Source organism: Pezoporus wallicus, unplaced genomic scaffold (assembly GCF_028554395.1).
Source record: "Pezoporus wallicus isolate ANWC-B61680 ecotype Strahan unplaced genomic scaffold, APGP_CSIRO_Pwel_v1 scaffold_3294, whole genome shotgun sequence".
Taxonomy (NCBI): domain Eukaryota; kingdom Metazoa; phylum Chordata; class Aves; order Psittaciformes; family Psittacidae; genus Pezoporus; species Pezoporus wallicus.
The window spans coordinates 15446384-15457857 of record NW_026635478.1 but is presented as its reverse complement, the minus strand read 5'-3'; the positions used below and the strand labels follow the sequence as shown (position 1 = coordinate 15457857).

Sequence of the window (11474 nt, the reverse complement as noted above, 5' to 3'; positions counted from 1 at the left end):
TGCATCCTCACACACAGTGCTGGATGCTTTGGCTACCCTGTGCCTGTGTGACCAGATGCCCCAGCTGGGTAAGAACATTTCTCCTCACAGAAGGAGCCACTGCACTTCTCCAAGTGCTGGGGCACAGAGGGTGATGCTCCCTTGTGCTTGGCCAACAGGGCAGTCACTGGGACATGTTTTGAAGGAGGCGGGCTATTTTCCTCCTGAAACATGCTCTTAAGCCCTCCTATAATGCATTCTCCACATATACATAACTGAAAAACACACTCTAGAAAAGAATGTGACGCTTATACAGAAAAGAAGAAAGATACTGGTTTTATTCTTGGGACACTGAAGTCTTGTTACAGCATCTAGCTGCATTCCCCCAACTGGTTTTGCCTGCACAAGGATGGATTTTAACAGGGTGGGGCACCAGATACAGACCAGGAGACCATCATGGAAGGTAAGTAACCATTTACGGTGAGTCAGAACACATGGCAAGTATAACTCAGATACGGATTTTCCAGGGACCAGTCCACCCTGCCAGGTGATCTTGTTTCCTAGAAAAGGCACTTCCGGGACCAGAGATGGTACAGGAGAGACGGAGGCAGCAGGAGGAAGTACTGGGAGAAAGGGAGGGAGATGCTTTCCAATTTAACCCATTAGGGGTAATGATGGGGTGGTGGTGAAAAAGGGCAGGTTATTTTCAGTGTATCAGAAGCAGCAGCAAAGGCCGCCTGCAGGCCTGTGCATCGACCGAGGCTGGCACAGAGCCCCAGCACCCATGGGAAGGGCTGCCAGGGTTGTGGCTGGCCACAGTGGCAGGAAGGAGCAGCGTGGTGGGCATGGCCCACCTGGAGACTGGTGCAGGAGGCAAGGGGATGGGAAGGGGGAAGGCAAACTGAGTGAACTCATTCTGTCCATTCCTTCTTGATGGACAGGTTCCACTCCCAGGTGAGATGGTCATGCTTGTCATCATCCGTGAAGAAGGATTTGTTGTGATAGGTGCCTCGAGCCAGCATACCCTTAGGAGCCTCCTCAATAGGTGTCAGGAACTCGTACTCCTCTGGCCGTGGCCCGTAGCTGCCAACCATGAATGTGGCTTTGTCCACTAGGAGAAAATAATCCACAGGGTATGAGTCCCACAGGTGGAGAATGATCAAGGAGCATGGGCACAAATCACAGACAGAAAGGGGATAGTGGGGAGAAAAAGGGACAGTCCATGTCAGCAAGGGGAAAGAATCAGTGGGAAAAGTTAGTGAAGCATAAGGACAGCTGGAAAGATAAACGGATGGGCAGAAGGACAAGCAACTCAGTCAGTACTGTCTCATATGTATGTTCTGCTGGAAGGGAGTGGGTACACCCAGTGTATGGCTCAAGATCTCTCTTGATCCCCTGCTACTCTATTTTCTTGTGAGAAGACACCACTTGCGTGTGCTGGAGCCTTAGAGGTGGCTGCATGCAGAAATGCACATGGGGGATGTGTGTATGCAAAATGGGGCTCTCCTCTGCCTCATCCAGGCAGGGCAGCACTGCACAAAGAGGAGTGCTTTTTGGGGCAAACACAGGGCTCTGCACACAGCAGGAAGTTCCATAGAGCAGTTCTGAATTTTACCAAGTGCATTTGGAAGAGCTTTCAGGGGGTGACAAGCTCCACATATGCTGAGCCGCTCTAAAGGGGAGGAGTGGAGGTGAAGAGCTCTGTATAGAGAGGAAATCTGTGGCAAGCACTGTCTAACCAGTGTCTCTGAGGACTGCTGCTGCAGACGGTGGTGTAGCATACAGATACCAGAGCTCACTCATACTGAGTTCGCACAGGAACAGGAAGCAGTTGGCCTGGGTGATTCAGGGTGCAGGCTAAGGCACTCTGCTGAGAAGCCTTGCCTCCTACATGGTGGCACAGGGTGGGCCTTGGGACCAGGGGAGACCCTGTCCTCATCCAGAGATGCTGGCACACTTCTTTAAGCAGAGGGAACACAGAGGTAGAAGCACTGATGTGCAAGGCAAAGAGCCCTTACCCTTCACCCCTGTCCGGTAGGTGTGCTGCACGTATTTCAGTCCCGACACAATGTCCCTGTTTACCTGCAAGAAGTGACCAGAAAGAAGTGTCAGGGGAGGGGGGTTGATTTAATAGCTGCTGGTTTTCCCTCTCCTTGGAGACATACCCATCTTGGCTTCCTACACCACTGCTCTCAAAGGTTCAGCACAAGGCACATTGTGAGGACTTCTCCATAGGCACCTGGAGACCTGCAGCATCCTCTGTGCATTTCCTGCACTTCTCCATCCTTTCGCCTGACTTTGAAGCTGACTGAAGCACATCAGCCAGCTTCACAAGACGGGCTGATGAGGACAAAGAAAAGCGAAGCAGGGAATTCCTGGTTAACAATTTCCGTGTTGAAAACCAGACAGGTATGACTAGGGTTATCCATGTAGCACAAACTGGGGGGCAAGGTTAACTGAACACTCCCAGCTACTCTCTAAGCTCTGTGGAGAGCTGGCAAGTTTCTCCTCAAAAGACAGAGGGGCACAGTTTTCTTCATAGCTTTTCCTCAGACCTCCTATGGATAGCTTGAATGTATCCCTTGCTGTCCACCTCCAGCATACATCAGCTCCCCACAGCACTACTCAATCTGGAAACAAGATGGGCAGATCCTTTTAAATCCCAGGAGATAATTCACATGGTACCAGCTCTTACCAGCCTTAGGACTGAGGGAGGGAGTTAGAATAACTTGTCTGGCTCCAGGCATCTCCTGTCAACAGCCTTCAGATACAGATGGAAATATTTCATAGCACAAAGGAGAGTTGGAGGTGTCTCTGGACACAAATTAATCTCTGAAAAAGCAAGCTTCAGAGAAGAAGGGAAATCTTTCCTACAGAATGAAACACATTAACACTTTCCCTTGTCCATTTCAGGAGAGCTATCTTCCTTCCCTTTTTGCCTTCTCTGCCAAGCTCAGCTTTGTCTGCAGCAAACATTTGTTGGGGATGACCACTTCATTGTTGGGGATGACCACTTCAGCACTGGATGCCATGCTGGAGTGTGGCCAAGTTTCATTTTCAGCTGGAAGCAGAAGAAATGGCTGACACACTGGTTAGCGGGAGAGGGGAAGAAAGGAGCCCCTTTGGATATATCATGACCCACAAGAACTCAGGCAACTTCAGCCAAATGCTATGGTATTAAATCTTTTTTATGTATTCAGCCTTCCAGTTCCTAAAGGAGGGCTACAAGAAATCTGGAGAGGGACTTCCTACATGGGCATATAGTGACAGGATGAGGGAAAATGGCTTTCATCTTAAAGAGGGTAGGTTTAGATAAGATATAAGGAAGAAATTCTTTACTAGAAGGGTGGTGAAGCCCTGACAGAGGTTGCCCAGAGAAGCTGTGGCTGCCCCATCCCTGGCAGTGTCCAAGGCCAGGTTGGACAGGACTTGGAGCAACTAGTGGAAGGTGTCCCTGCCCATGGCAGGGGGTTGGAACCAGATGAGCTTTAAGGTCCCTTCCAACCCCAACCATTCTATGATTCTATACACGATGCTCAGCAACGCCAACTGAACCAGTACTTCATGGAAAGCAATTTTCTCTTCTCCTCCCTGTCCATTTCCATTTTGTGTGAAGTAAAGGTTTTCTGGCGGCTAAAATGCAAAGCCAAACTCAGCCAAAACTAGCCATCTGGCTTCCAAAACACCTGTTGTTCACCACTGTGAGTGGACAGAAAGCAACTTCTTCCAAGGGGCAATCAAGCACAAGCAATTCCCTGGAAATACCCAATCCCTTGTTGGGCAGAATGACACATGAAGCTATGGAAGCTTTACAAAGGCCCAACTTTTAAGCAGGCACGCTGCCTGGCTCTACTTATCTGGTAGGCTGCCATTGACCAGACTCAGCAAGTGATGAGAAGCAACAGGAAGGAAAACAACTCACTCTGAAGTGGATCTTAACTCTATATTCCACTCCTTCCTTTAATACGAAGGTCTCTTTCTTGAGTGTTTCAAGATCACCTGTAAGGAGAGGATCAAGCCATTAGCTAGACATGTCACAGTGGGAAGAAACCACACGCAAGGAGGATGGGGATGGGATTGGTGTCAAAAGCAAGTGTCCCTTCAAGCACAGCACACTTGCAAAATGAGTACTCAGAGGTCTGTGTAAGCAGTTGCCCTGTTGAGCGCACATACACAGAAACGCCTAGGTGTACATATGTATTGACTCTATGAATGTGCACAAGGTAGCAATCTCTGGCACAGTCTTATGCAATGAAAACTGAAGAATCATGAAATGGAAAAGTTCTACCTGCAAAAACTACGTACATATAATTCCGAGACATGACTATCAACAAGGACCATCTTGGACCTCAGCTGAACTTCAGAGCAGCATGTCTTATTTCTATCAAAAGGGAATCATACGCTTATGGGGGACAAAGGCTCATTTGTTAACCAAATGCCAGTTGCATAGAAACACTTGGGAAATAGGATTCTGGTGAATTGGAAAAAGAAACTGGAAAATCTGCATGTTAATTTAATTCCAATGAATGAACAAGCTAGAAAATGGATTCTGAATGGAATGTTGGAATTTTTATTTAATGTTCACCTGAAACCCAGCATGAGCCTCTCAAACCCAGCCCCTCTAATCAGTGGGATATTGAGGTTACACCTGCCTTAGCTGTGTAGTTGAGGTCAGGGCTGTCTTTGGAAGTGAAACTCTAGATTATTCTATTCTATGTGTCTGTGTCCACATCTATGAAGATAATGCCTAAACAAACACAGGTCTGGGCACATATACACAAAGATGTTTACGCACAGACCCACTGATGGGAATCGGCAGAAGCATGTGCATGCTTCACCCATGCCCAGCCCTGGCTTGGGTGACTGAGCATGTTTTACAGCTGCTGCCCAGCTTGTGAGGCTGCCTGGACCCTGCAGGGTTCTGAGTGTTTTTGGTTGAACAGGAAGCCTCTCTGCTCCTCTGGACCCAGCTTCCTCTCTCTACAGAAAAGCCCATATAAGGTGAAGCCTGGTTCTCTCCCCATGTCCTCAGGAGCCGGAACTGCAGCATTGCTTGATTCTGAAGTTTCAAAACAGTCGGTTACCCAAATGCATGCACATCCCATGTACTCGTGAGGTCTCATTGAAAGGAAGGAAGAAGAGAATGCAGGAAACACTCAGGAGCTCCTAGATTAGTCTAGCCAGAGAAAAAGACCCTCAACAATTTTCTCTGTACATCTCCTTTTTCATACACATAAGAAACAAGGCTAAGATGGCCTTAGAGTTCCTCTAAAATCCACTGTAGCATCCCAAAGACAAGCTGCCTTTCAATGTGAAGCATGCCAGGGCCTTTGCTTTTCCCCCTTTGTGCACAGTGGCAGTCTGTACCTACCTGTAAGGTCCATGGTGATTGGTCCTGGAGCAGAGTCACATACCAGGGTGAGGCGAGTGACCACCACATTGGGAGCTGTTGGGTCTGCAGGAAGGAAAGCTGTTAGCTTGGGGGAAGCTGTTAGCTTGCAATATTAAAGGGGGGAGGAGGGGGGAGACTGAACACTGTCTCTGAACACTGAAGAAACACAGAAACTGCACTTCACGGAACACCTAGTAACAACAGACTGTTAGTACAACAGGACCATGCATCTACCCCAGTCTGCCAACATGGATCCCTCCAGCCTCCATCCCAATACCTAGAGGAGGTCTTTCCACTGCAAGGCAATCCCCCCATAAGATCATTCTGAGCAGCAAGTCTCTCTTTCAGCATATACTGGTCCCCTCAGGGGTTTTTAACCCTTCAAGGGTCCTCCAAGGCCCACAGACCTCCCACCACAAGTCTCTTTCTGATGTCAGCACGCCCTAGTAATCTTACACCTAACGGTCAGAGCATCTTCCCTGTTCCTTTGACATGCATCTTTCCACCTGTCCATCACCAGTCCTCCAACAGAAGCAGCTCATGTGCCTGGTCAAACAAGCTCCCTCTTCCTTAAGGCCACTTTGCACCATCCCCACAGCACACTGTTGTGATGCATCTCCCCAGTCCCTTCTTATCAGAATGCCCCAGCCTACCTACTACCACAGGTCCATCTCCCAGGAGGGACTTCTTGTATTTAGCAAGGCTTTCATCATCCTTGTCCAACTCTTGCAGCTCCTGCAGTGTCTTCTGGGGAGGAGGTTTGTAGTTGAGTTTCCCATCCAGCTCATCATCATCCTCCTCCACATGAGGTTCTTGGGTCTTCTCAGTCATGGTCACTTGGTCTGGGTAACAGAGGAGGGGGTAGTCAATGAGATTGGTTTGGAAGGCAATCCCCAGGGGCAATTGCTCTGGGCGCAGCGCGGCTCGACCCCTGGATAGGCAGGCACACACCCAGCACGGAGCGGGATCGTTAAAGACAAATGGCGCTGGTGATCAGCCGCAATCCCGGCACTGCCGAGCCGATATTCTGGCTCGAACACAATCCCCCTCTGCACCCGCTCCTCTCCCTGCAGGCACCACGCGCACACGCAGACCTACAGACCTACACCATTCTTCCCTCCTGGGGAGGAGGTGCAAGAGCGGAGGCTGAAAGCAGAGTGATTTACAGCCACTCTGCAGCACAGTTGTGGCCGGCAGCCCTGCAATTACAAGCCACCGTGTAAGGCTTCAGTGCTCGCCAGCTATCTCACACAAAGAGCCACTACCACGCACTGGGGCACAGAGAGACATGAATAAATCCAAGGGCAGGGGTTTCATTTACCCTTTCACAATAGGCTAAAAGCCACGTTTCATAGAAAGCTCAAATACCTGGCAGCAGCTCCCTTATATTAGCAAGTAGCCCTCAAGGAAATACATCCACTACAGTCTTATCTGCTGGTGTTCCCAGTGCTTGCTCCAGGAACAGCTCACTTCAGGAACCCAATCTTGTCTCCTTCCCGCTGAGGAAGGAAGCATGATAGTGACTGCATCCAGCCCAGCTGCAGAGCAGCCATGTGTACCTGTGCTGCATCAGCAGGGTTTCTCCGAAAAGAGAGGCAGGATGGCTGGAGCTCGCAGCCAGCACAGCCAGGACACGCACTGCTGAATGCAGGCATGCAGCAAAGCTGCTTGGGTGGCATCCCAAATGGGAGCCAGAGTGGGGAGAGATCAACTGATGAGCAGCCAGGGCATGGAATGGCAGAACAGGAGACAGGCAGGAGAGGTGAGCAGTGCTGCGCCAGGTCCCCCTTAGTCAGCTGCCTGCCTTGTGGAGCCAGGTGCATGGTTCCAGACACTTTCCCATTCTTCAGAGAAAGGCGGAAAACAGCAGTGCTCTAGTGCAGCAGCAGTTGTCACAAATGGCCAAGCCATTCCTTGCTATTTGGCAGCAAAAGAATTTGGTCAAGCTACACAGTTCATTCAGTTCACTTCCACTTATCCTTGTTTTAACCCCTTTTTCAAGACTGTCTCAACTAAAAATTCCCCATTTGCCTGATTATTTGCAGTTTCCCCAGCAAGCCCTTTATCCTTCTCTGCAGCTGGCCTTAATATTCACCCCTGCTCCCTTAAGCTAAACTGGGAGCTAGTGGGATAGTTCTCTCATTCATTAAACTAGAAAGGGAATGCAAAAAAAAAAGCTATACACGCAACAGTTCAGGATGAATCAGCAAGTGAAATCAAGCAGCAATGAGTAATATCCAGACTTCCAAGTGCAATTCCAGTGGGGAAAAAATGATGAAAAAATCCCCAAAACAAAACAAAACAAAAACCCCACAAACAGGGAGGGATATATTGACATGTTACAACAGGACAGAGAAGGACCAAGCAGCAGAAGAATAAGAAGAGTGGTGTCACAGTCGAGAATGCTAATGGCCATCACAAGACTATTGGCAATTTTGTAGTGAGTCAGGAATTAGTGCAGAGCAGGCAGCTGGGAAATAAATGGGAATCCCAGCTCACATGAACAGGGAAGAAAACACGTCCCAGCAGCGGAACAACTGTGGCTGAGTTCATGCCCAGCCTTAGAAGTGTGAAGGACTTACACACCATAGGGAAGGCCCTTGAGCTTGTCCTCATGAGGAGGGAAACCAGAAGTTCCCTCAGGACAGCAACAACTGCTCATGCCCCATTGCTCTGCGGCCCCAGCATTAGTCACTTTACAAAGCCTCGCGATCCTCTCAGTGTCGTCCCACATGCAGCACAGGAAAGGGATGTAATGAGCTGCAGCAGCCAGCACCAGGTCTTGCCTTTCACTTGGGCTCCAGCTGCACAACCAATAATTTTCTCTCTCCTGAGCTCTCTCATGATACCAGGCTGCATCTGCCACCACTACAACCACAGCGCAGAACTGCCTGTCTGCCCCTGTCCTCCGGGAGGGGAGCGAGGGTGATTTAACACCAGAGAGAGCAATGGCCACACTCAGAGAAAAAGCAGTCAGGGTTGCACCAGCTGGTTGCTCTCCATCCCTCAGATCTTTCCTTTGCATCACATAAGCCATATAGACATTCCCTGACAGCCCATGTGGGTGGCTCACTGAACAACCCCTGGCTCACATGAATCTTATGGGCACTGATGAGAGCCCATTCTGGCATTTCTACCCAGGCTGCGGACCTGACCCTGCCTTCCTGCCAAACTCTCAGGCAGGAAAGAGGAAAGCTCACACCTCAGCTGCCCCTGCCTCTACGCGCTCCAGCTCTACAAGCTGAGACACGCTACTGGGCTTTGGCACCAGCACTTCCCCAAAGTGAGTGTGGTACCCAATTATTGGGGTCCCTAGGATCCTGTGCCACTGCCCAAGCCAAGGGCTGGGCTAAGATGGAGACCCCCCTTCAGGCCACAAGCCACAGTACAAATGAGAAAATTAACCCTATAAATGCTCCACACAAGGAGAAATCTGGACGATTTGTGCCTTGCACCACTACATTTTTCTTGCGTTCCTGCAGCCCCAACTGACAGTCATGCACCACCTGTGCTTCTGAGGCCTGGCAGCACCCACAAAGCAGTGGGGAGAGGGGCAAGGGTAGCGTTAGAGGTCCTTGCCAGAGAGGGAGATGGCTGCAGGAGATGAAGGAGGAATCATGCCCTGCTGAGTGGTGCGAGCATCTCTTGGCTGGGCTCTGCCTGTGCAGGGAAGTGACTGCCCTCACAACTGCAGTACGAATTGGGTTGCAGCAGATGGGGCAGATGGTGGGCACCTCCTCAGCCCCCACATGCCTCCATGGGTGCAAAGAGCTGTGACCCAGGGACAGCATTTTATTTGCCCTCCCTCTGTGCATCACTCCCCCAAAACACACTATGATCGAGGGCTTATCTCCAGGAAGTGGGTTTAGCAGGGAGGAAGTAATTTTCCACAACAGGGGCAAAACACAACGACCCCTCCAGCACCCTCGGCCATGACTCCCCCTCCCACCCCTGGGGGGGGGCGAGAGCAGAAAGGGAGCTCGGAGACCGCCGGGTACCATCCCACTGAGGTACACCCACCGACACCCCACGGGGGCCCTCCCACCACCCCGGGGACTGCCTCTCCTTCCCCTGCCCCTCCAACCCACCACAGCGTGGAGCCCAACTTCCCCCTCGGATGTAGTGGGGGCCCTGCCCGTCTGCCCCGGCAAGGCTGGGCAACGGAGCCAGCAGCCGGGAACAAAGGCGCAAAGTTGAGCCCCCTCCGGGGACATGGAGCCGGGGGTGAGCCCTCTCCTGTCCCCCTACCCGGCTTCTCCCCGGACTCTCTCCGCCGGGGTTCGTACTCACCGGCTCAGCGGCGCCTGCGACCAGGGTCCTCCACTCAGCGCTCAGCTTTGAGCTTTGGCAGTTGGAGCAGGAAGGAAGTTGGTGAAGAGAGGAGAAAAAAAAAAAAAAAATAACGCTCACACGAATGGGAAAAAAAAAAAAAAAAGGGCAGCCGCAGCCACCGCCAGAGCCCACTCGCAGAGGAAGCCCTGCACAGTCCCGCATGCTGCAGCGCTCACCAGCGTTCGCCGGCCCCGCTTTGTCTGCGCGCCCGCTGCGTTCTTTTTGCGCAGAGGTGCGCAGGACTTTGTTTACGGAGCTGAGCCCGGCTAGAGACGCGGGAATGTTCCCGGATCCTTGTGCCTGGGAAAGGGGGGGGGGGGGGTCTTTGTTTTGCAGTCCTGGCTTTTATTTTGTTTACTTTCCTGGTGTAATTGCGGTCGATTTCAAAAGCTGGCCCTGATTTATACCGATTAAAAAAAGCGGAGAATCACGTTGAGTGTATTCTTGCATAGGTGAAGGGATACGGAGGGGTGCAATTGGGGTTCATTACTGATGAACCTCATTTTTTCCTGGTTAACATATGCTACCTGCTGCAATTAATCGGCTAATTGTTCCCAACTCTCAGCCATTTTCACACAAGCAGTTTCATAGAGCAGCTACCTCAGGAAAAGCAGGCTCTCCTTCCCCAGATTAGAAATGATCAGAAATTATCAAAAAGATTTTACACCACTTCCTTGAGAAATATCTTCTGTCAGAAAAATCCTTCACACACACACAATCCCCAATGCACAACAAATTAGATCATTGGTTTGCAAACAGCAAATATGGATCTGCAACGACTGATAGACTGCTATTTATGCATTTCCAGAAGCAAAATAAGCAAAGCAAATCTATTATCAGTGGGCTTAAATTCACTGCCCTGGAGCCACATGTCTATTAAAAAACATGTATCCCACGCAAACTTTTTAAGCTGCAAACAACTGAGTAAAAGGGCTCTCCTAAACGACCAAGGAGATCTCGGAGGACAGCGACTGATATTCTCAACCTACAATTGCTTTCATTTAGGCTATAGGTGGCACTTTGATTCTGACCTCATGTTTTTCAAGGGACCAAGAGAACGTATGTCTGTCTGGCAATGAATTTCCATTTAGGAGGGGCTGTAGCCTCAGAAACATTTTAAGCTTCCATGAATTAGCTTCACCACCATGAGAAATTATTTTATTCTCTGCTGCTCTGTTTCACTCCTACGCTAACCCTGCCCATGGGCCAGCACAAGAGAGCTGATCTGAACACAGCACTGAGCTGAGTTTAAAATGTGCCTCACATGAATATGTAAACAAATGCCTAAATATATAATTTTAAACCCAGATCGGTTTCCCGGTTCTTATTCAAGTGGCCCAATGCGGCTAAACCCTTGTGCCAACACAAGGGAAGGGGCTGTATGGGATAGGGATGGGGAAAGGCCAGAGCAAATTCTACCAATGACAGTGCCACATTATGGTGGCTCAAAATGTTCATGTGAATAGCCCTGGCCTGAAAAAGGTGTGAAAAGCTGGATGTGTAAACTATGGGGAGCTTTGAAGAAATGGTCTTGTTAAACAGCCTCTGTGTCTGGTACATCAACTTCTTGTTTCCTGTGCTGTCTGTACTAACACTCTGATTTCAGTAGATTTCCCAATTTGTACTGGGAAACCATAATACCCTTTAGGAGGGTGTGTGGGTTAAGGGTACGGTTCAGTTATGGCTTGGCTTGAAATTCCCTTGGTTTTAGTGGCTGTGTACAGAGAGAGCAAGGCAGTCGTAACTCCAGCATCATTACAATCAGTTTTAA

The 11474-nt window shown here is 49.9% G+C and overlaps 1 protein-coding gene across 1 annotated transcript; it reads right to left on the bottom strand.

The window, feature by feature from the left end:
* Nucleotides 1-299: 299 nt before the first annotated feature.
* Nucleotides 300-9800, bottom strand: ARHGDIB (Rho GDP dissociation inhibitor beta). The gene is made up of 6 exons (XM_057429753.1): nucleotides 9662-9800; nucleotides 6025-6213; nucleotides 5351-5434; nucleotides 3902-3978; nucleotides 1998-2061; nucleotides 300-1090 (listed from the first exon to the last, which is right to left on the bottom strand). Exons 2-6 carry the CDS (start codon nucleotides 6200-6202, stop codon nucleotides 891-893), a joined length of 603 nt encoding a protein of 200 aa, XP_057285736.1. The 5' UTR covers nucleotides 6203-6213; nucleotides 9662-9800; the 3' UTR covers nucleotides 300-890.
* Nucleotides 9801-11474: the final 1674 nt, after the last annotated feature.

Bases quoted from the DNA above. Each gene is read 5' to 3' on its own strand.
- ARHGDIB (XM_057429753.1), bottom strand. From the start codon at position 6,202: ATGACTGAGAAGACCCAAGAACCTCATGTGGAGGAGGATGATGATGAG. The intron at 2,062-3,901 runs GTGAGTTGTTTT...CACTTCTTGCAG, and splicing joins GAGTTAAGATCCACTTCAGA to GTAAACAGGGACATTGTGTC. The intron at 1,091-1,997 runs GTAAGGGCTCTT...ATTTTCTCCTAG, and splicing joins CTACCGGACAGGGGTGAAGG to TGGACAAAGCCACATTCATG.